General features: G+C 47.5%; 1 protein-coding gene across 2 annotated transcripts in view; it reads right to left on the bottom strand.

Moving 5' to 3' along the window:
* Positions 1-25176, bottom strand: part of DHX29 (DExH-box helicase 29) — an 85899-nt gene that overhangs the window by 30969 nt on the left and 29754 nt on the right. For both annotated transcript variants that reach the window (XM_069748326.1, XM_069748334.1), the window contains exons 8-16: positions 22773-22899; positions 21667-21822; positions 20371-20536; positions 20005-20128; positions 16785-17387; positions 14435-14578; positions 12833-13009; positions 5925-6065; positions 5487-5631 (exon numbers count right to left, since the gene is read on the bottom strand). In XM_069748326.1, the coding sequence (XP_069604427.1) occupies positions 5487-5631; positions 5925-6065; positions 12833-13009; positions 14435-14578; positions 16785-17387; positions 20005-20128; positions 20371-20536; positions 21667-21822; positions 22773-22899 (1783 nt within the window). The remainder of the gene's footprint in view (positions 1-5486; positions 5632-5924; positions 6066-12832; positions 13010-14434; positions 14579-16784; positions 17388-20004; positions 20129-20370; positions 20537-21666; positions 21823-22772; positions 22900-25176) is intronic.

The raw sequence follows: 25176 nt of genomic DNA, 5'->3' as shown, positions 1-25176 counted from the left end.
AAGGGACATAGGTGAAAAGCGGTTGGACTCGCATCAACGAAAGTAAGCCTTCCAGGTACGATAGTAGATCCTGGAAGAAGACGAAGGCTTCCTAGCCTGGATTTTAGTGTGACTCATACGGGCCGAAAGGCCGAACGCTCTTAAAACTGTGGAGTCCACAGCCACGCCGATAAACTGAGCGACCGATAATTCGGGTGGCAGATCGGACCCTGAGACAGCAGATCGGGTCTGTTTGGAAGGCACCAGGGGTGTCCGCGAGAAGATTGACGATGTCTGCAAACCAAGACCTCCTTGGCCAATCCGGGACGATCAGAATGACCGACACCCATCCCGCCTTGATCTTTCTCGACAGCTTGGAAAGCAAGGGGAGGGGTGGGAACCGATAGGGGAGCAGGAACTGCGACCAAGGAATGGCCAAAATGTCAACACCACTGCGAGAGAATCGCAGGACCTTGGGACGACCCGAGGGACCTTCCTGCTCAATCGGGACGCCGTGAGGACCACCTCTGGAGTCCCCCAAGGAAGAGCAATCCGATAAGAGACCACCTGAAGGAACATTCTCCTGCCGCGAGGCCCTCGCGGCCGAGGAAGACGACGGCCAAAATGTCCACGCCGGGGACCTGCCCTGAGGATCTCACCAGGACCGTTGCCTCTGTCTAGAAGAGGATCCTGGAATCTCGGCCGGAGCCAGAGAACTCCGCGTCCACCCCTGGTGGTTGACATATGCGACTGCTGTGTCATTGTCTGTCTGGATTCGAATTGGCAGGCTGCTGAGAATCCTTACCCAGTGAAGGAAAGACAGAAGGAAAGACAGAAGGAAGATCCGGAACTCGAGGACATTGATCGGCAGAGAGGACTCCTGTGCCGACCAACAAGCATGAAAAGAACAGGTGACAAAGCCCCACGCCTCCGCCGAGAAGGCTGGCGACCGTCGTCACCACCTGCCAGGAAACTGGAAGGAAGGGTATGCTGTGAAGGATCTGCTTTGGGATAAGAGCAGAGACCTCGGCCACCAGTGGAGGAACCGTTTGATCCCGGTAGAAAGACGGATCGGACGATGCAGGGAGAAGACGGACCTGTCCTCCTGTGATAGAATAGCCTGCTGAAGAAGTCTTGAATGAAACGGGCAAAGGGGAAAAAAGCTTCCGATGTTGCAACCAACCTCCTTAGGACCTTTATGGTCCATCAGAAAGGAGGGGAGCCGAGAACCCTGGAGCAACAAGACGGAACTTCTTCCTGTTGACGAGCCACCGCAACGGCTAGAGTGTCGGGAGACTTTCGGGGGCCTGAAACCGAAATTCCTGAGCCTCCATGGAAGTGATTACTGAACGAGGGAATATCCTCCTGAAGAGTCTCAGACGAAACTTCCTGTTCAGCAATTTGAGATCCGGACTGGGACGAACCTTGTCGTCCTCTTTCAGTACAAATAGGTTCGAAGAGAAGCCTGTGAACCGTTCCTGTTCAGGGACGGGAATGTTACCCCGGATTTAAGGAGGGAAACAATGGCTGTAAAGAAACCCAGGACTAGAACGGGGTCTCTTGGAGGTTGGGATTAGAGAAAACGATCCCAGGACCGTGAAATTAATCTATTTTGTCTCCAGAGGATACAAGTTCCCTGGCCCATGCGTTCTCTGTTGAGGAGACAAAGACATCCCTGGGGAACAGGAGAACGGCTGCCCAGCCTAGGAAACAGGCTGGGGCCTAGTCGTGGGTCCTGCCTAGGTGGAATTTCCAGTCCTGGACCTGGAGAATCCACCTTAGGAGTAGCGGGAACGCCAGGAAGGAGTGAGTCGAAGAATACCTTCTTCTCTTAACGCGACTGTGGCCTCTGCTGTTGCGAAACAGGAGTCAGATGCCGCGAAAACGACAAAAAAGAGGGCCGAAAGGACCGAAGTTGCCGCCTAAGAAGAGAACTGGTGCCACCAGTGGCGTCCTTGATAATTTAGTCCAGCTTGGAACCGAAAAGACGTGGTCCTTGAAAAAGGCAGGCTCGTAAGGGACTTCTTGATGACCCTTGAGCCAAACAGAGCGAGTAATCTGTGTGGTAACTTTCGCCAGCCAGTCTGGTGGAGCTCCGGCTTGAATGCCCCAACGGAGTTGTTTAGCCCCTTCGCATAGACTTCGAAACCCAAATGGAAGCGAAAGCCGGGCATAGAGATGATGCGGCAGCTTCGAAAACCGAATTCGCGAAGGATTCCATGATCTTATTGATGGAATCTGTCAGATTCGCCCCACCGGACAGCGTGAGGACTGTGTTGGTGGCAAGTCTAGCAGTCGGCGGATCCACAGAGGGAGAGGTCGTTCTCTATCGCCTCTCGTTCCGGTTGGCGATGAAATCCGGAGGAAGGAAATAGGAGACTCCAAGACGCTTGCCTCTTTGAGAACGTCTGGTCGAATTCTCTCTTTCTCTGGCCAGAAGCTCCTCGAGTCAGGATGAGGAGCGAATCCCTTGGGAGGTAGTTTAGACCGTCTAAACGAAACCGCCTGATCTGCAGGTTCCGTAGAGGGATCTTTGATGCCACAGGTCAGATTGGACGCTCCAATGAAGCTTTGAACCATATCCCTCATGCTATGGTTTGGTTCAACTTCGGCCCCAAATTATCCTCCGAGGCCTCACCTGACTCCGGGGAGGAGATCAGGGGGAAGTCGACCACAGAGAATGACCGTGGGGTGAGATGGACCGAGAAGAGAACTCAGACCGGCGTTCCCGTCTGGATCTTTCGCGGCCTGCATGGAATACCCGGACGGAGCTACTAGCGGGTCGCTGGCTACTACGGAAGGCTGCAGGGGCAACTGATCGAGCACGGACACAAGGGTCTGGGACACCCGTGCGAGATCCGCTACTGATAGAGATAGAGGGAAGGCCCAGCCTGGGGAGGAGACTTCGCTCTGAGGCGGAGCAGCAGGGGAGTCTTAGGCGGTGAACATAATGTGGGTTGCTGCGGGCCTGCCTGAGGGAAGTTTGGGGTCACAAGACGAACCCTGAAAGTGTTTCAGTAAGGCACAGGAAAAAGTAGGAGGCCGGGAGAGACCACCTTTAAAATTAACCCGAAGGGGCCCCTGAGGGAAATGTCTGGAGAGTAGGGGACGGGGGGGGCCTGGCAGGGGATTGAGTCAAACTGCGGTGCAGAGGTACTCACGGCAGACGCTGCGGTTTCCGGATGGAAGGCTGCTCGACTTGGAAGGTGCTCCTCAGGAACGATAGCCCCTAGGAGAACAGGCAGACACATCTGATGCACTCTCTTGTCTGCAGGCCAGTGGGGAGATGTGAAAACGCCAGAAATTTGCACTCTTAAGATGGGCGAAGAAAAACATTTCTGGCGCAGAAATAAGTATCTGTGGCTGCCTGGGAGTGGTGGGCGGGATTAACCGCCAGGCCAGGAGCACCAAGATGGCGGCGGTGGGCGGAGCTTGCCGTGATAATCGGGCGGGAGAAAAGCCCGCCCGAGAGAGAGGAAGTGGGAGGGGACGCGGCGCCGGAAGTAGGCCCCGGAAGAAGCCGGGGCCTAAATTAGAGGCCGGTGGCCGCCAGGAAGGGCCGCGGCGGCGGGAACAGTGCGGACGCTGGGAAAAGCGGCGCGGTTGCCTGCAAGGCTGCCGCGCCGCGGCAATAAGGGCACGGTGTGGCCGGATAGGAAGCGGCGCGGTGCCAGCAAAGCCGCCGCACCAGAAGAAACGGTGCCGCCGTATGCCAGCGCGCAGAATAGTGCGGCCGTAAGAGGGAATCGGTGCGGCTACCTAAGGCCGCCGCGCCGGGGCAGAAACAGTGCGGCCGCAGGGGAAAAGAGGCAGCGGCTCCCACACGGTCGCCGCACCAGGCCAGAGCACAATGCGGCCGGGGGAAAAAAGGGCAGCGCGGCCGCCTGTAAGGCGAAGAACAGCGCGGCCGCCATAGCGCGGCTGCCACGCGAATGGGGCGAAGACCCCCGCCCCATGTGAAAGTGAAAAACCAAGTCAAGGCAGCCTGGAAAAACATCCCAAGGGACGCCCAAATGATTGCCCTGGAACCGACGCCGTCCTTACTAACCTCATTCTGGGGAAAATATCAAGACGTCCAGGGAGCTGATGGACGTCCTCGTCTCCTCCAACCGACAGGCTCTGGTGGGCGAGTGGGTGAGGGACAGAGCCAGGACCGGACTTCTAAGCACGCTTGTGTGCTAGGATCTTGGTCCTGGTGAGGGATCTATGAGGATACGGGGTAGCAGTACACGCCGTACTCATAGTCCGCATAGTGGGACTACAGGTGTGACTGTTCACCCTGTATCCCTCCGGAAAAAACCTGAAAGGAAACGACGCACATTGAGGTAGATAAGGGTCTAATGAAAGACCCGTGTCCACCTCCTACTGACACTAAGCTAAACTGAATATCTTTCTTCCTGTCGGTGGGGTGTACACTTTAGAGGAGGAGCTAACTTTTTATTTGCATAGTGTCAGCCTCCTAGTGGCAGCAGCATACACCCATGGTTCCTGTGTCCCCCAATGAAAGGCGATAAGCAAGCTTAAAAATATTTCTCTAACAATCATGGTTCTCGACAGCACATTGTCATGTATAAAAAGAACATGTGCTGCCGAGAATGACAATCCATGAGCACAGAATGATCTATTACGGATGGTTCTGTGAGCATAGGAAGTGCAATCGGATCATCTATCTGTAAAGGCTATTAAACAACCACCAATAGGCAAACATGAAGCCGATTTGTGATTATTTAGCGGCTGCAGGTCATGCAGTGTAAACACCTCCTTAGACGGTGTAGAAAAGGTCATCAATGTCAGATCGGTGGGGGTCCTACTACTGGCACCCCCATTAGTCAGCTGAGTGCAGCCTTTTCATTGTTTATCAGCACACCGCCGTATATTTTGCACTGACTGCCCAGTCCGTATACTTAAAGGGATGTTCAGGCCATAGACGTCCTTATGATAGGTCAATAATATCAGATCAGTAAAGGTCTGTGACCCCGCACCTTCATCTATCATCTGTCTGCAGCTCCTTATACTATGTAAATTTGGCTGCTGCAGGAGCTGATCGCTGATCAAGGGGGGGGGGGGGGCCACATATTGGACCCCCACCAATCTCATATTGTTGACCTGTCCTAAAAATAAGCCATCTCTATCTAAGGCCTGGACAGTCCCTTTAAATGGAACTGGGATGTTAGGAGCTGCAGATCTGTGCCGGGAAAAGAAGACAGCGGTCATGAGAGTAATAAGGGGGATACTGGGGACCAGACCTTCACCAATGTGAAATTGACGATGTATCAATATTACAGGCAGGAAAACCCCTATAACTCCAACCAAAATCTAAAAATTCAATTGTGACTGCTAATCTTCCCACCTATGTTCTACTTTACAGTGATTCATTGCTACATACTGTAGATAGCAGATCTGCCATGCTGGTGTCTAGAAATAAAAGACATGGTGGCCCCCGTAGTGACAGTCCCCAAGCTTTCTCAGAAGCATGGAAAGCTAATAATGGAACTTTATCAACTTACCCAAGAACACCAGCAACTCCAGGACCAGATCTAGATTAATTCTGTTAGGGTTCATGTACAGGATGGCATGCTGCGTCCGGGCTGAATACTTTTGATAAGAGGGGTTTACATCCATCGCAGAACCTGATTGAACAGGGATAAACTCCTACAAGGAAAAAATCATTTGTACTGTTAACCAGTGTGGCTTTTTTTGCAATGTGTCCCACTTTTAACAAGTCCCTGAGAATGATTTTAGACAGAAATGGTAAGCGGAATTCTATAATATTGTATGCAATACAGTTGGCCACCAGAGGGAGCGGTTTTAAAGTCAATGGCCACTAGGGGGTTGTTTAATTCAAATAAATGGCCACCAGAGGGAGCCATTCACTAATCCTGGTGACCACTTATAACGCTCCGGCCATGCAGCAGTAGGACCACGTCCGGGCTCCTCCTCAGCACCTGGTATTTCTTGCTGACGCCTCCTTTGCTGGTGACATTAAGGGTTACTTCTTCTTCATCCTCCAAGAATTTCTGACAATACTCGGAGTCCTGTTCCAGGATAAAGCCCGTTTCTTCAACAACATCTTCCAGGTGAAAAACCTGCAAAAGCCAAACGTCATTTGTGATTATGAGGAAACTAGAAAGACTCAAAAAGCAATAACTCTGCTTTATAAGGAGGCTTATGACTGATACATCCCCCCATATGGTGCGGTATGATTGGGGGCTTATATACCGGTTGCTGGACTGCGGTAAAAAGCAGCAAAGGTGGCAGCCACAGTTTATATTGGGAAAATCTGGCGACAGGTTCCCTTTAAAGCAAGTTTTTGTGTTACATGTGGTTTTTTTTCCAGGACGTCCCCCTGACAGCACATTGGAGGACGTCCTCCTCCTCCTTGCAGGGACAGGAAACACAACACGAGAGGTTAAAAGGTCCCACTCCACCCCCTTTCCCTCAGTGTTTTTCCTGTCCCTGCATGGAGGGACACACGAGAGGATACAGCGCTATACAAGCGGGAAGACTCACCAGTTCGGAGGGCTCGGGGGATTGTGCGGCTAACGCCAATATCCTTTCCCCGCATCATTAAGCCCCAGGCAGAAACTTCCCGGTGGGGAGTCCCTCTGCCAAAAGACCAGTCGAGCGGACGAGCTCCTGGGTCGAACCGCTTCCTCCCGGTGGGGGGCTCTCGGTTCGGGCGCCAGGAGAAGAGGCGCCGCAAGAGGTCCGGCGCCAGCGGCAGCAGCGTGCGTTCCACTGAGTGGAACGCGGAAGTAGGATTGTTAGACCGAGTGCAGTACGTCCGGTGTCAGGCGCAGGTAAAGTGACGTCACATCCGGGGACGGGGCCATCTCGGCGTGCGTTCCACCTGGTGGAACGCGGAAGTAGGCAGCTTTAAGGGCGCAAGGCTCAGGGCACTCGCAGATGGTTATCCAGCGCTTCCTCTGGTGGTAGGAGAGCGCCGGAGTGTATCCCTGGAGAATATTTGCTGCAGGACAGACGTGCGAGCAGTCTGCTGCGGACATGCCGGAGACCAAGGGTGAGTGCAGCAGACGCTGCTATATCCCTTTTATACATATGGGATCATATGAGATCATGTACTTATAGTAGTATTTCTCCACAGAAGATATGGAGAACAGGAATGAGGAGATAGGGGTAAGTGCGCAATGCGCAGAGTACTCAAATATACGCCTGCACACACTGAGCCGTTCTTGTCCTTATTCTTACATTTAGGATAAAGAGGCCAGTCAAGCTCCCCTCCCTCAGACTAAAAGGTCTGGCAAGTCATTGACTAAATCTAAGAGGTGCTCTCTATGTAACGCAAAACTTTCAGAAACATACAAAAAGGATCTGTGCAGCTCTTGTATTAAGAAAATTGTCAGAGAAGAACAACCATCAATGTTGTCCGAAATGAGGAATATAATCCGGGAAGAGGTCCAGAATTCCTTAGCTTCAATGTCACAACGGGAAGTGTACAGTCCGGGCCCGGCTCGTAAAAGACCAAGGAAAGATCCAGAACAGGAGGTTCAGGATGGTTCGTCGGAGGCGGAATCAGAATATAGAGGTTCTGATCAAGAAGAAGGAGAACTGCCGGTAGAAGAACAAGAAGGGAAGAGGTACTACTTTCCAGTTGAAGAAACAGAAGAACTGGTCCAGGCGGTCAGACGTACTATGCAGGTGAAAGAAGATCCACAGCCGAGATCTAGACAAGATCAGATGTTCGGAGGGCTCACATATCAGGAACGGACGGTGTTCCCGGTGAGTGAACACATACGTAAGATGATCTCGCAAGAATGGAAAGATGCGGAACGAAGATTGGTGATGTCCAGAGAGTTTAAAAACCGTCTTCCGTTTGATTCAGAAGAGATCAAGACATGGGAAGAGATTCCGAAGGTAGATGTCCCTTTAGCCAAGGTGGCAAAGAAAACATCAATACCTTTCGAAGATTCATCTAGTCTTAAGGATGCAATGGATCGCAAGGCGGATATCCTTTTACGTCGAGCCTGGGAGACTTCAGCAGCTTTAATAAAAACCAACATCGCAGCTACTTCTGTAGCGAGATCCATGTTCCTGTGGATGGAACAGCTGGAAGAACATTTAATTAATAAAACTTCACGGGCGGATATAATTGCTTCTCTGCCTATCATTAAGTCAGCCACGGCCTTTATGGCAGATACATCAGCTGAATCTGTGAGATTTGCGGCTAGAAATAGCTCCTTGTCCAATGCAACACGAAGGGCTATTTGGCTTAGATCTTGGTCGGGGGATAATGCATCCAAAAATAAATTATGCGCCATTCCATTTTCAGGTTCCAGAATATTTGGTCAGGCTTTAGATGACATCCTAGAGTCAGCAGCTGATAGTAAAAGAGGGTTTCCCGAGGATAAACCCAAGAAGTTTCAGCCCTTTCGGAGGAGGCCTCTCCCCCCTCCCCCTCCCCCCCGCAGATTTCCAGAGTATAGAGAACAATGGAGATCAGGAAGAGGATCTTTTAGGAGTTCCTACGCTCAGAATAGAAGGGGTAGGAATTCCTTGTTCGGTTCTGGCTATAGACCAAGGAAACAATGACGCCATAGGGATAGGCGGGAGATTAAGTTTCTTCCTCAAACAATGGAGTCAGATCTCAGACAACGATTATGTCCTCAAGATAATCTCAGAGGGTTACAGAATAGAGTTAACATCCCGCGTACCTCAAAGGTGTATCTTACCAACAATGTTAGTCAAAGATTCCCCTATGTTTCTAGACCTACAAAAACTGTTCGACTCCGGGGTTATAGTGCGGGTTCCTACTCCAGAAATAGGTGCAGGTCACTATTCCTCTCTTTTTTCTATTCCAAAACCGTCAGGGGAATCCCGTACAATAATAAATTTAAAACCTCTAAACGTTTTCGTCAAATACAAACGGTTCAGAATGGAGTCGATCAGGTCCATCATTCATCTTATAAACAAAGATTCGGTAATGTGCACTCTCGATCTGAAGAGTGCGTATTATCAGGTCCCGATACATCTCTCTTCTCAGGAGCTTCTGAGATTCTCAGTAAGTCTTTCGGACATGACCTGCCACTTCCAATTTCAATGCCTCCCTTTCGGTCTAGCATCCGCCCCAAGAATTTTCACCAAATTGGTAGCAGAGGTGGTGGCTTTCTTAAGAAACCAAGGAATAACAATAATTCCATACTTGGACGATTTTCTGGTTGTGGCACGATCAAGGGCCATTCTGCTACAACACAGAGATCGGGTCATAGCAGTATTAGAGGAAATAGAATGGGTGGTCAACAGGAAAAAGTCACATTTAAAGCCAGAATCCCAGAAGATATTTCTAGGAGTACTCTTGGATTCTACAACCAGGCAGTCCTTCTTACCAAGGGACAAACGAACCTCATTAAAAAAGATGATCTTAGAATTCCAAAGAAGTCCAGTGACGATAAGAGCAGCTATGAAAATCTTGGGGAAGATGACAGCATGCATTCCGTGTGTCAGATGGGCTCAGGCTCACTCAAGGCCTTTACAAGAACAGATACTCATGGTATGGGATCGACGTCGTTCCACATTAGACAAGAGGCTAGAGCTATCAATGAAGACAAGAAGATCACTACGATGGTGGATCCAGGACTACAATCTAAAAAAGGGCATCCCTTGGATATCAACCCCTTGTGTGATAATCACCACAGATGCAAGTCAGTGGGGATGGGGAGCGCACCTGGAAGGAAAATTCTTTCAGGACAAGTGGCCCGAGGAGATCAGTCAGATGTCGTCAAATTACAGAGAATTATACGCAGTCTGGGAAGCTCTCAGAAGAAACCGTTCACGCCTAAAGGACAAACATGTAAAAATCCTATCCGACAATGTAACAGCGGTATCCTTTTTGAGGCATCAGGGAGGTTCCAAACACAAAGCGCTTCAAGGTCTAGCGCAGAGAATATTTGCCTGGGCAGAAGACGTTGTCTTATCTATAACAGCAGTGCATCTAGAAGGGTCACAGAACATACTAGCCGACTATCTAAGCAGAAAGAAAGTTTCTCCAACCGAATGGGAACTAAGTCAAGAAATGTTCCAAATTCTTTGCCACCGTTGGGGAACGCCCAGGATAGATTTATTCGCCACAAGGAAAAATTCAAAGGTTCCCAGATTTTATTCCCTCAACCCTCTAGACATGCCGGAAGCAGTCGACGCCTTAAGTCAAGCATGGAGCGAACCTCTGTCTTACGCATTTCCACCAATAGCACTAATTCCAGTAGTGCTCAGGAAGATTCAGGAAGACCAGGCAACAGTGCTGACGATTGTACCATTCTGGCCAAAAAGAAGTTGGTTCCCATTGTTGGGGGCCATGGCAACGGAAGACCCTATCATACTCCCGTTATGGAAGGATATAATTCATCAAGGGCCTGTTTTACACCAAAACCCGGAGAGACTGCATCTGTCAGCATGGATCCTGAGAGGGACATCTTGAAATTCAGAGGTCTTTCAGATGAAGTAATTACAACCATCCAGGCTAGTAGGAAGCCTGTCACCTCTGCCATCTACCTCAAAATCTGGAAAAAATTTTGTATGGGAAGTGGCGGGTCAGCTGTGATTCCGGGGGTCTTAGATGTTCCTAGAGTCTTAAAATTCTTACAGGCAGGCTTTGACTTGGGGCTCAGGCCAGCTACAATTAAAGTCCAGATCTCGGCCCTTAGTACTTTTCTGGATTATCCATTAGCTTCCCACCCCTGGATAATCAGATTTGTGAGGGCTATCCAAAGATTACGGCCTACCTTGAGACAGCTAGCTCCCACATGGGACTTAAATTTAGTCCTTAGGTCTCTTTGTAAAGATCCCTATTCTCTAGAGGAGGGCATGCCTATTTCAGTTCGTACCTGGAAGACGGCCTTCCTAGTAGCGATTACAACAGCTAAACGCGTAGGGGAGATTCAGGCTCTATCAATTAAGGATCCATATCTTCAAGTCAGAGAGGATCATATAATCCTAAAATTAGACCCAGCTTTTATTCCAAAAATAGCTTCAGCAAAAAATCGAGATCAGGAAATAATTTTACCTTCCTTTTGTGAGAACCCTTCTAATGAAAAAGAACAGGCTTTACACTCCCTGGATGTTAGGCAGGCAGTATTAAACTATCTAGAGGCCACTAGCTCCTGGAGGAAGGATTCTAATCTTTTTATCCTATTTGGAGGTAAGAATAAAGGTAAAAAAGCTTCCAAGGCGTCTATAGCTAGATGGATTACTACTATAATTTCAAAAGCCTACGCATCAGAAGGGATAGCGTGCCCAACAGGGATTAAAGCTCACTCTACTAGGGCTGTTTCAGCATCATGGGCTGAGCGAGCAGGAGCGTCACTAGATCAGATTTGCAAGGCAGCAACTTGGGCCAGAGTAAACACGTTCTGTAAGCACTATAAGCTAGACGTAGTAGCAGCTCAGCAGACGTCTTATGGGAGGAAAGTTCTCCAAGCAGTTGTCCCACCCTAAACGTAGTTTTCTTTGGTATTCTCCAATGTGCTGTCAGGGGGACGTCCTGGAAAATGGGTATTATTACCTACCGATAATTCGGTTTCCAGGAGTCCATCCTGACAGCACCGTTATTTCCCCCCCTATGCATGCCAGTTCATATGCTGTAATATGTTTGGTCAAATAAAGTTTTCAAAAGTATATCTATCCATGGTGTGGTACTTGTCAAAACACTGAGGGAAAGGGGGTGGAGTGGGACCTTTTAACCTCTCGTGTTGTGTTTCCTGTCCCTGCAAGGAGGAGGAGGACGTCCTCCAATGTGCTGTCAGGATGGACTCCTGGAAACCGAATTATCGGTAGGTAATAATACCCATTTTTCACATCATAATCTCATCATTTATTAAAAAACAAAATGAGCAATCTTGCGGTTTTCACACTGGCCCCTGGGGATTTTTAGACTCATTCTTTCTGTCCTCTTAGTGAGTTTTCAGCAGGCTCATTATCATCAGAGGCGGGATGACAATGACAGGTAACACCTCTATACACAGCTGATAACGCAGGATCCACCAATCACAATAGGTCACCGCTCCCACCCCCCTTCACATTGACGTTTGCACACGCTCATTAGATGCTCCAATACAAAAGACGGAGTCAGAGTCTGTTCATTGCCGCTCATTTGCATGTGAATATCCTAAAACAACAGGAAGTTAGTCTAAAATGCATCAGATTTCAATTTTTGCGATATGGAAAATAAAAAAAATGCCAAAAATATTTTTAAAAAATACATTTAACACAAAAAAGAAGCAAATTAGATTGTGCAGGCATGCTGGAAAAAAAAAATCTATAGCAGAAACACTGACCTTCGGATTTGCAGTGTGACACGCCGGCCGAGGATCAGTATGGGTTGTTTTTTTCCACTACTATGATACTTATGACCTGTCCTTGAGGTTATTAATGTCTGATCATGGAGGTCCAGCACCCCACCAATCAGTTGTTATTAGCTCTGCACACACTGTACAATGCAGAGCAGCATAGCGCCACTCTCCGTGTAGTGGTCGATGCCAGGAACTGCAGATCAGCTCCTTCTTTTTTTATTTTTCAGCAGGAGCTGATCAGTGGGGTGCCGAGAGTCGGATCCCACCAATCTGATATTGAAGACTTATTCTAATGATAGATTGTTAATAATATCATAAAGGCAGGAAAGCCCTTTTAATAACACTTTTGCTGCCACCTATACATATTATATGTCATTCCTTTAATACTTCCTGCTTTATAGTCAAGCTTGTATCCAGCACCACATGAAAGCCAAGAAAAAGGAATAGAATCTGAACCTCAGCCAACAAGTGACTGAAGGCTCAGAGTTGTAGGTGCAGTAATGAATATACGTGTCACCCCCATATACAAGCATTAGCCGCTCTGTACATGCCTCCACTGGGTACGTCCTTCCGGAAATCCTTATGATGGGGCAGTGGGAAAAGTAGCTGGAGAACTTATCGCTGTCCACGGTGGCGCTCATGAGTATGAGGCGCAGGTCCGACCGCTTGTGCAGGATCTCTCGAAGGATGATGAGCAGGAAGTCCGACTGCACCGTCCTTTCATGAACCTACGACAGACAAATCATGGTCGGTTATCCACACGTAACCATGAGACCGATCAATCACCGGGAAGCTGCTACTAGAAAAAAACCCCAAGGTGCCAGGAAAGGTCGGGGAGGCCCAGCGCCTGCGCACTGAAGTACTTTACTCTGCCCTCAACAGCGCAGATGCATGATGCCAGGGAGCCATGAAGCAACACGAGGGCGGCGTTGCAAGAAGATGGGAGGCGCAGGACCCGGACCTGCGACGCCCATCAGACCGGACCGAACAGGACCACCCCCCAGGTGAGTATAATAAAACCAATTTTTCTTATCTTTCAGGTCGGACCGGGGGCTTATCTACAGCAATGTAGATTGCTGTATTTCAGCCCTGAAAGGCAGTGGCCGCATCTTATATTGGCCAAACCTGGTGACAGGTTCCCTTTAATATCTTGAGACCAGACAACCACTTTAAGTTCTCTTAGGAATAAATGGTGTCAGAGGTGCCAGGCAGACGACAGATACCTGGCCGGGCCGAGTCTGCATGTCTATGGAAGATCAGTGGACGGACAAACTCTCGTAGACAGCAGAATTTTCGCTGCTGTTTCGCCCATGATGGCACTAAGAATAATACAGTAAGGCTATGTGCACACGTTGCAGAATAGCCACGGAAATTTCCTGTCGCGGGTATATCGCATGCGTATTCACGCTAAACACTAGCGTTTTGCAAGCGTTTTTAGCTTGCAGAATGCTAGCGTTTTCCAAGCGATCTGTAGCATCGCTTGGAAAACTGATTGACAGATTGACAAGTGTGACCAACTTTTTACTATTGATGCTGCCTATGCAGCATCAATACTAAAAAGATCTAACGTTAAACATAATTAAAAAAACTAAGTCATGATATTTTCACCTTCCGGGGTCCCAGGCAGTCTTCCCGCTCCTCACGATGCTCCGGTACCAATAATGCATTGCGGCAATGACCTCAGATGATGTAGCGGTCTCGCGAGACCCACGTCATCACAGGTCATTGCCGCAAAGCATTACTGGTAACGGAAGCATCGCAAGGAGTGGGAAGACTGCTTGGGACGCCGGAAGTTGAGAATATCATGATTTTTTATTTTAATTCTTTTTTTTTAACAATTATATGGTTCCCAGGGCCTGGAGGAGAGTCTCCTCTCCTCCACCCTGGGTACCAACCACACATTTTCCGCTTACTTCCCGCATGGTGGGCATAGCCCCATGCGGGAAGTAAGCGGATCAATGTATTCCTATGTGTGCGGAATCCCCGCGATTCCGCACAAAGAATGAACATTCTGCGCTTTTTTCTGGAATGCGATTCCGCCACGGAAAAAAACGCAACATGTGCACAAAAATTGTGGATTGCATTCTAATAATAGGATGCTTAATGTATGCGTTTTTTTCGCATGCAGCCTAAAGGTGTGCGGATATACTTGCCTCGTCCACAATGACGTGTGTGATGCTCCTCAGCAGGCTGTCCTCCTGTAGCCTCCGCAGTAAGATCCCTGTAGTACAGTACAATAGTCTGGTGTGTTCCCCCGTTCTGGATTCCAGGCGAATCTGGTAGCCACAAAGGGAATTCTAGAAAAAAAATAGATTTTGGTACAAATTTTAAGATGTACAAATGGACACGAACTATCCATATTAGCAAAAAGCAGCTAGACAAATGTTCCAGGAATGAAATTTCCCGCTGTCAGATTGGAACACCCTACACATTTGTGTTAAGGTACCTTCACACATAACGATATTGTTAACGATATCGTTGCTATTTGTGACGTAGCAACGATATCGTTAATGAAATCGTTATGTGTGACAGCGACCAACGATCAGGCCCCTGCTGGGAGATCGTTGGTCGCTGAATAAAGTCCAGAACTTTATTTCGTCGCTGGACTCCCTGGAGACATCGCTGGATCGGCGTGTGTGACACCGATCCAGCGATGTCTTCACTGGTAACCAGGGTAAACATCGGGTAACTAAGCGCAGGGCCGCGCTTAGTAACCCGATGTTTACCCTGGTTACCATGCTAAAAGTAAAAAAAAACAAACACTACATACTTACTACAGCCGTCTGTCCTCCAGCGCTGCGCTCTGCTTCTCTGCTCTCCTCCTTTACTGTCTGTGAGCCGGAAAGCAGAGCGGTGACGTCACCGCTCTGCTTTCCGGCTCACAGACAGTACAGGAGGAGAGCAGAAAAGCAGAGCGCAGCGCTGGAGGACAGACGGCTGTAGGTAAGTATGTACTGTTTGTTTTTTTTTTTACTTTCAGCATGGTAACCAGGGTAAACATCGGGTTACTAAGCGCGGCCCTGCGCTTAGTTACCCGATGTTTACCCTGGTTACCGGCATCGTTGGTCGCTGGAGAGCGGTCTGTGTGACAGCTCTCCAGCGACCAAACAGCGACGCTGCAGCGATTCGGATCGTTGTCGGTATCTCTGCAGCGTCGCTAAATGTGAAGGGGCCTTTAGAGTTGAAGTTAGAATTGGGAGGTTCCACTGTTTAGGTACATCAGGGGGTCCCCAATTAAGACATGGCGCCCTCCACTGATTCCAGCCAATTTTGCGGTCAAGAAGTCAAACGGTGCTCCCTCCCGAGCCCTGCCATGCTCCCCACATACGGTGTATCGATGTACTCAGGAGAAATTGCACAACAAATTTTGTGGTCCATTTTCTCTTGTTTCCCTTGTGAAAATGAAAAAGTTTGGGCCTAAAGTACATTTTTTGTGAAAAAAGTTAAATGTTCATTTTTTCCTTCTGCACTCTTTTAGTTCTTGTTAAGCACCTGGAGGGTTAATAAAAGTCTTGAATGTAGTTTTGAGCCCCTTGATGGGTGCAGTTTATAGAATGGTGTCACTTTTGGGTATTTTATGTCATACTGACCCCCCAAAGTCACTTCAAATGTTATGTGGTCCCTAAAAAAAATGTTTTGTTAGAAAAATGAGAAATCGCTGGTCAACTTTTAACCCTTATAACTTCCTAACAAAAAAAAAAAAAGTATGTTTCCAAAATATTGCTGATGTAAAGTAGACATGTGGAAATGTTATTTATCAACTATTCTGTGCGATATGACTCTCTGATTTAAGGGCATACAAATTAAAAGTCTGAAAATTGCAACATTTTTATTATTTTTCCAAATATCTATTTTTTTCGTAAATAAATCCAAGTCATAGCGAATAAATTTTACCACTATCATGAAGTACAATATGCCACAAGAAAAGGTCTCAGAATCAGTGGAATCCATTGAAGCGTTCCAGAGATATAACCTCATAAAGGGACAGTGGTCAAAATTGTAAAAATTGACTTGGTCACTAAGGGGTTAAGGGGGCTTGGAAAACCTCTATCTCCTGATTGCAGTTTGTTTTGGAAAAAAAAAAAAAGAACAACACCTTTACCTTACTCACCCTCCCCAGGTCCAGAGCTGGGTTTCTGCTGCTGCTCACAGTGTAAGTAATTGTGCAGTGCTAATGTCACATGGACAATGCTGCGGCCAATCACTGAGCTCCAAAGTTGACCGCATGAGCTGCTAAGAGCAACAGAGCTCAATGATTGGCTGCAGCTCTGTCGTCAATAACAGACACCAGTCCGGGAGAGACTCTGAGATGGACCCGGGGAGGATGAGTACTGAACAGTTTGTTGCTTTTTTACAAAAAATAAACTGCAGCCGGGGGAAGGGTTCTTCGAAAACTAGAAAACCCCTTTAAGGGGATACGCTTCTGATGCTGATGAAATATGAATAATCGATAACTCTTCGATAGAAAGAGAAAAGGGTCTAGATCATCTGCTCTCCACCTACCTTCCCACCAGGTCCAGACTCGCACCCCAGCTCTTCACACACCCGGGTGGCCAAACTCATGGCTGATATCCTGCGAGGCTGAGTGCAGACAATATTACACTTCCCTGAGGCCCACTTGTTGAGGAGCATGTCTTCCAGTAAGAAGTGGGGCACCTGGGTACTTTTACCACTGCCGGTCTCACCAGCTACAACGATAACCCGGTGCCTGCTAAGCATTTCTAAAATATAGTCCCTGTGGGCAAAGACGGGCAGCTGCCGCCGGTCGCTCAGCAGCCTTTTATACCTCGCTGAATCACGGCACTTGGAGAAAAGGTTCCTCACAGGCTCTAAATTGTCTTTTTCGACCAGATTTAACGTGTTCTGCGCCAGATCGTCTGCTCCAGCCAAGTTTTCCCAGGAGTCTTCCGGGTCATCAGATACTTTGCTCATCTTCGCTGGTTTTAGCTGTTGTTGTCTCAGCTTCAGCTTATTTAATAATTTGGCAATGAACATGTCCCGAGGCTTGTTGACTTCAAGTTTGTCCTTCTCTTCCTTACATTTCTCGGCATCGCTCCATTCCAGCCAAACGTCTCTGTATGTCGGGGGCAGCAACTGATGGACAGACTAAAGGGGAGAAAATGTAATGTTTCCAAAATTAAAAAAAGAGGTCATGGCCAAGTGATCATTCACCGAAAGATGTTCTAACTTAGAATGATAGAATGTCTGTAAAAGAAATACGCAAGTCATTTTATCATTGTGACATTTGAAAAAAAAAAAAAAGATCATGTCTTAAGGAAAATCTTTCACATTTTACATGTTGAACTGAGCACATGATTTAACAGAGACGGCATGATTTTTCAGGAGAAATCAGCAGAGTATGACACCTAATGAGTTAATTTTCATTGAGTCTGGGTGGGTTTTAACAGAGAGCTTTCACTGTGGGCGTGTACTTCTTCCCTCTGTATTACTCTGACCAATCATAAACACGCAGCAACACTTAGAGGAGAGAAGAACGCACCCCCACAATAGGTTAGAGCAGGGATCCAAAACCTGTGGCTTGGGAGCCACATGCGGCCCGGTTTGCAGCTGTTTGCCAAGTTGGTATATTACCACCACGTCTAGCAAACCGCTATGAAGAGTAGATCTGGATGCGCATACACTGGCTTTTTGGATAAAGAGATAAATTAAGTGCTAAGCTGGACATAGGATGATACTGCCAGATAAAGGGAGGGCTTGAAGATGAATGCGATAGGCTAGTTTCACACTAGCGTTTACCTGATCTGCGGCGGGCTGCAGACTTCTTCTGTGAAGCCCCGCCCTCGTCCGGACCTCCGCCGCTAGCTCCGCCTACTTCTGCATGCGGCCCGCATGCGGCCTGCGTACCTATCTTTAACATTAGGTACGCAGGTTGTGCGGCTGTATGCGGATGGTGCCGCATGCGTCGTTTTGACGATGCGGAAAAAAAAAATGCTACAGGCTGCGTCCTACGCTGGTCGCCGCATCGTCAAAACGACGCATGCGGCAGCATCCGCATACAGCCACACGACCTGCGTACCTAATGTTAAAGATAGGTACGCAGGCCGCATGCAGGAATAGGCGGAGCTAGCGGTGGAGGTGCTGCTGAGGGCGGGGCTTCACGGAGGAAGTCCGCAGCCCGCCGCAGATCAGGTAAACGCTAATGTGAAACCGGCCATAGTGTTGTAGGAGTGCCTGATGCAAGAATACCGAATAAAAGTAAGGTGTGAACCCCTAGACGTAAGTGTTCTGCCTTGGTGTGATTTCTGTGGGGAACTTTTGGCTGTTATCATACCGATAATGGGGAATCTGGGTGTCGTTACTCTGGTGGAGGAAGGAGCTGGATGTCACTATTCTGGGGGATTCAAGTTGTGGCTTACAACCCTTTCTCAGAGCTGAATGTGGCTCTCAAGGTAAGAAAGGTTGGGTATGACCCATGAGTGTGAGTTGATGCTGCTTTTGTGTGAGAAATAATGACACCCTGTTCTGTTCAGACTGTAGAGGGATTACAAGTTGCAGACATTAGTGCGATTAGTGACACCTTTGAGCTCTCATCTCCAAACAGGAAGAGGGGACAGTGCTATGAGAGGTGGATAGCTGATGGAAGGGTTTGTAATGTGACAATGTTAAACTCAGCTGTGCTGTCCCTCCCCACTAACTGCTGGGTTAAAATCTGAAAGGTGTTATTCATCTGTGCTGTACTCCCAGCACTTTCTAATCATACAGGCGTTTAGACCAGGAGACCAGGGCTGACTGAAATCTCACCTACTGAGAAATCTGTTGTAAGCTACATTGAGGGCGTGTTCTTCTGTCCTTTGAGTGTTGCGGCTTGCTTGGTCAAGATCATACAAAAGGGAAGAAGTACACACACCCCAGAGAAATCTGTCTAGACAACAACCATTTATACTGAAAATAATCGTTTTATTTCACTCTGCAGCCACTACTACATCATGTGTCCAGTTCAACATGAAAAATGTAGTGAAAGGTCCTGCTCAAAGATGTAATTCTTAGTGTCAGACTCCTGGTGGCATGAATTTACATTCATGGTTTCCTGTGTCCCCAATTGAAGAGCCCAAGAAATGTTTGAAGCCTCATACCCACCTTTAAAAGTCATCACCGATTCATAAAATGTTGGTGTTTGACCACTTGGTCTCCCCAGTAATCGATCCTGAGAACAGAGCTCTACAGAGCCAAGTATTTGCACCACCGCTCCATTCATGCCTGGAAAAAGCTGAGTGCTGCACTCTGCAATCTAAAGGCAGTCCCACAGAGAATGAACGGTGTGGTGGCACCTACGTTTGGCCACCGCACTATTCAGATTTGGCTCTGCAGACCTCTTCTCAGGTGGAGGGTCCCACAGGTCAGACCTCAGCATGTTGTGGATAGGTGACAACTTCTAAAGATGGCAGTAACACTTCATGACTTGTGATGCTTTAAAAAGTCACAGTTCATACTTAAGTACAAAAGTGGCATAAAAGTGGAGAATCATCTCTAGAAAGAAGTGTTATACGTAAAGATGCACCAAAATTGTCAAATATTGTGCAACATTTTGCAGCGAAGCCTCCAGCAAAACAGACATTAAAGGTACCTCTCGATTCCCTATCTCCATGACACGGAGGGAAAGGATCGGGCAGCAATTGGAGCGCATTATCGTTAGCATTTAGAGAAGGTGGTCACATATAAATGCCACAACGGAATGCTTTTGTCATGGAGAAACATCTCATACCTGGCCTTTAGTCAGCTGATAAAGAGCTAATGTTGCAGCAAGGTGTTGAGCTTGCATGTTGTCCTCAGTGACGATTGTGGGGCACACAGATAGGCGGTCTTCATTCGATTTTATAATTTTCACTCTAAAAGGACAGAGACAAAATTACAATGTTAATATTAATTCTTTCCCAGCATCATGAATGGCAAATCGGCCAGCTACGCATCCCGTACTCAGCCCTAACGAGACATGAGTGAAATTTATGGGACAACGAAGCTGACTTACAACCATCATTGACTCTTTCTTGGTGCTGTATGGGTTGTCACCAAGCAAGACAACTTGGACAAGATGACTATGATGAACACAGCACAATGCGATGACACTTACCTACTTCTCCAGTATCGGCCCACAGGAACCTTCTCAAATGAGGGGTTTGGACTTTTAGGATAATGTTTCCTACACCAATCAATCAAGAACTGCTTCGGAGATTTACCCGTCCAGCTGCGAGACGTGTAGTCAAAGTTCCGGATCTCGAGAGGCGGTTTGGTTTTAGCTGAATTTAAAATAATCACCAGGTGAAAACAAAAATTAATGGATTAGAGAGAAAGAAATCCTAAGTACATGAAATATTTAAGAATGGGCCAAATAAATAATTTAAAGGGAACCTGTTAGAAACTTTGAACTCCTCCCCTAAACATCTATATGACTGTGTAGCACTTGTAAAGATAAGCCTTTCGATCCCTTTATGACCCCAAAGTGTTTTTCCAGCAGAGAGAAATCGCTTTCTGAAGTTGTGTCTGGAGGTGCAGTGTTGTATAAAGATGCACTTACAGCTTCTCAGCTTCAAGCTGTATTTTATACCTAACAGCACCGTCCCCCCTAACAGCACCGTCCCCCCTAACAGCACCGTCCCCCCTAACAGCACCGTCCCCCCTAACAGCACAGTCCCCCCTAACAGCACAGTCCCCCCTAACAGCACCGTCCCCCCTAACAGCACCATCCCCCCTGGTAAAACTTACAGGCCAGTGGACGTATATTAGGGCAAAGTCTCTGTTAACCAGACAGGGGAGGCTTCTGCTAGGCAGAGATTACAGCACGGGGCTGAGGAGCTGTAAGTGCATCTTTACCTTCCAATGCACTTCTATATTACATTTTTCGCTACTGGAGTAGTGCTTTGGGGTCAGAAAGGGATCGACTGGCTAATGATTTGAAGGGCTACACTAATTGTATTAATGGCTTGCAAAGTTACCACTTTCTGGCAGGTTCCATTTATGGCTAAGTTCTCACTGCTGTTGAATTTCATGGCTAAAATTGAGCACCATCAGTCTAGCTATCAAAGTGGCACAAACTATGACAAACCCTATTTTAAGCCAGTGAGGTACATCACGTGTCACACAGATGTGCCCTTTTTTACTTCTGGTCTTGAGATGAGTGACACGAGCTTAGAATGAAGCTTCTGTAATAAATGGAGGCCATGATGGACTTTCTCATCATGAGATTACGAAACAGTAACAGCCCGTAAAAACTGACCAATCAAATAACTTCATTCATATTGAAATATGTTTTGATGTTTTGGGCGGCACTTACATTTTTAATTCTATAAATATCATTTTTTATTTTGTAATTTTTGTTACATTATGTGCACCCAAACAGGACAAGTGCACGTTTTCAGCTGACTGATACCTTTCACCTCTTGGACCTCACTGGCGCTGTCAAACAAACTGAAGTCTAATGCCGCGTCATCCCGAGCAGCTGCTGGCGCCTTTTTACATTCATTCTTCTCCTCGGGAAGTTTCAATGCCGAATTAAACATTGGGTGCTGCTCCAACATCTTCATTTCTGTACAAAAGAAGAGAATTACAAAACAAAGAAGCAAAAGTGACAGGCATACTGCTCCTCCTCATACTGCTCCTATGCGGGTTTTAAGAGACAGGAGCCAACGGTGAGTTCTTTTGGCTTCTGTCAGGCAGGTCTGTATATCGATTTCTAACTGTACAGGAAAGCACAGCAGACTGAATTTCCTATTGAGAGGGTCCCGCAAAAAAACATCCACCGTGGAAGCAGAAAACCCCTCCGGGCACTGGAGGCATGCTCATTGTTTGTTATTGGTACTGGAAAAAATGTATTACCCGGGATGTGATAAAAAGAAACTGGATTTATCGGAACAAAGCTACACGTCTCAGCACCGAACCAGAGCTTTTTTCCAAGGCATGAAGAGAAACACGTAGCCTTTTGTTATTACAATAATTCCAAATTTTCTCCAGTACCGATGACAAACATGGAGTATACCTATACATGCAGTCTCCAAAGGGGTTTCCTGCCTCCATGGTCCACTCTTTACCTTTCCTAGGGTCTACTGTGAAGGACACCATAGGAGAACAGCACCGGCTTGCAGCAGACCCTTATACCTCATATAATCATACCATGGCATTGTGGCCATCATTAGCACCACTGATAAAGGTGAGCAGACCTGCTTTTCCACCCTCCAACTACGACGGTCAGATTACGGCCCTTTTTGATTCTCCCATCTCTCTTCTGAGGGGGTTGTCTCCAGCTACTCCTACTACCTTTTTTTGCATTGGGTTCCTCTGGTGGACAGAAGCCAAGACATCCATCCATACCTGTGGTCACTGTCACTGGGTGTTTTGGGCACATACATAGTAAAAGTGGCCACAAACTCAGTAGGCACTTGGCTCACACAATACTGTTGTTTCACCAGTAAGAAACAGACCAAAAAATCCTGTGCTTATCACAAAGCTTTTCTTACAAGATGATGCTAGAGGTCACACCTTGCTGACATTCCCGGATTTTGTTCTGTGCTTCCCTCTGGCCGGCCTTGTCTTTTGCTTGCTTCGTGCCAGCAGCTTGAGCTTTGGCATCCAACAACTTCGCTGTCAGCTCAAGATAACGTTCATTCTACATAAAACATGAAATACAGAATTGTCAGCGGCGCTACAGAACGGAGTCAGCTCCATGCAGTGTTGGTGCTGGCTGTGTTATACAGACGACATCTGCCTGTGCCAGCAGTACCTGGAGCCATCTCCGATTGCGCCTGTTGCACTATGTAAATTCCGCTGTCAAAGAGTTCTAATGCTTAACCCTGGCAGCCGTAAGCCTTCTGATGGGCCCATTTGACTCCATATTTGTGCTCCTATGAAACCCAGCCAGTGGCTAAGCTTCATAAGAGGTTGTTAAAGGTTGTTATAACACTTTATGTTATAGCAAAACAAAGTGAGAATTAATTACCCTCCCCGGTCCAGCACAGACTTTCCGCCGTTACAAAAGTCTCTGTTGCTACTGAGCTCAGCAATTGTCTGCAGCGCTGTCAGTTCTGCAGAAAAACAACAGAAATCAGGGCAGTGGTGGAAGCCGGTCCTGGGCTGGGCGAGAGTGATGAGTTTGTTTTGCTATAATTACCGCTGGTTTGAGCACAAAGTGTTATGAAAGGTGACATTCTTTTTACTTTCAATATATACTGCAATACTAATGTCTTGCAAGCAATCAACAATAGCAGGTTTGAGGTCCCTTGAGGTACTAAAAAAACCATCAAAAGTAGTTATATAAAAAATATATATATATTTAAATCAGACATCTTTCTCAATCTGCCAAAAACAATTTATTTAATCAGCTCTCTTTCTAAATCTGCTGTGGTTTTCTGGCTATAGTTTACACTTTTCATACAGAAGGAAAAAGAAAGCAACGTGTGAGCATATCCTATAATGATGATGAACACATCATGGTATCTCTCGGCTTGAAGTGTATCCATTATGGATCCCATGTGTGATGGACGACACTGTTATACGTATACGATAAATAAAGAGGGATTTTTGGTTCTTACCGTAAAATCTCTTTCTTGGAGCCTTCATTGGGGGAAACAGGTAACCATGGGTGTATGCTGCTGTCGCTAAGAGGCTGACACTATGCAAATAAAGAAGAATAACTCCTCCCCGGCAGTATACACCTTCCAACAGGCACCAGGCAACTCCGTTGGTGCAAAAGCAGTAGTAGGAACAAGTATAAACAACTCAACCTATGTACCAACCCACAACAACGGCACGTTGGCCAGTACGATAAAACATAAAAGGAGGGTGCTGTGTCCCCCAATGAAGGCTCCAAGAAAGATTTTACGGTAAGAACCAAAAATCCCTCTTTCTTTCTTGCTTCATTGTGGGACACAGGTAACCATGGGACATCCAAAAGCAGTCCCCAGGGCGGCATAATAAGAATAGAGAACTAGGTCGGCCGGTGCGAAACCACCGCCTGCAGTATCTTCCTACCCAGTCCTGCATCCGCAGAAGCCTGACTGTGCACCTTGTAGAATTTCACAAAGGCGTGGATGGACGACCAAGTTGCGGCCTTGCGAACCTGCGAGGCTGTAGCTTGGTGACGAACTGCCCAAGAAGCTCCCACGGCCCGGGTTGAGTGAGCCCTCATCCCCAGGGGAGGCTGTTTGTCTTGAACACTGTATGCCTCCAGGACCGCCAAACGGATCCACCGAGCAATTGTGGACTTAGAGGCGGGGAGCCCCTTCTGACGACCTTCCGAGATGACAAACAGAGGGTCGGACTGACGAAAAGGAGCAGTTCTGGCAAGGTAGCCTCGGATAGCACGGATCACATCCAAATTGTGGAGAGATTTCTCCAAAGGATGAACTGGGGCAGGGCACAAAGAAGGAAGGACGATGTCTTCATTGATGTGAAAAGCCGAAACCACCTTCGGCAGAAAAGAAGGGAAAGGCCGAAGGACAAATTTGTCCTGATGAAGGACCAGAAAGGGAGAATGACAGGACAACGCCGCCAACTCAGAAACTCTCCTGATTAAGGTGATGGCGACCAAAAAAGCTACTTTCCAGGAAAGAAGCGAAAAAGAGATGTCCCGAATCGGTTCAAAAGCAGTACACTGGAGGGCGCCGAGCACAAGGTTGAGATCCCAAGGAGCGACCGGAGGATGGTAAGGAGGTGCAACATGAGCAACCCCCTAAAGGAAGGTTCTCACCTGGGGGAGAGAAGCAAGGTCTCTTTCAAAGAGAATTGACAAGCCAGAAACCTGACCCTTTAACGTGCTCAGGGAGAGGGAAGGCAGAGAAGCGAAGGAAGGGAAAAACCATAGTGGATAGACCGTTGACGACACATCATCGGAAAAAGGCCTTCCAACATCTATGGTATATACGGGAAGATGCCGGTTTCCTAGCTC

The sequence above is a fragment of the Ranitomeya imitator genome, chromosome 1, assembly GCF_032444005.1.
Source record: "Ranitomeya imitator isolate aRanImi1 chromosome 1, aRanImi1.pri, whole genome shotgun sequence".
Lineage (NCBI taxonomy): Eukaryota > Metazoa > Chordata > Amphibia > Anura > Dendrobatidae > Ranitomeya > Ranitomeya imitator.
This window is presented reverse-complemented; position numbering and strand designations above follow the sequence as displayed.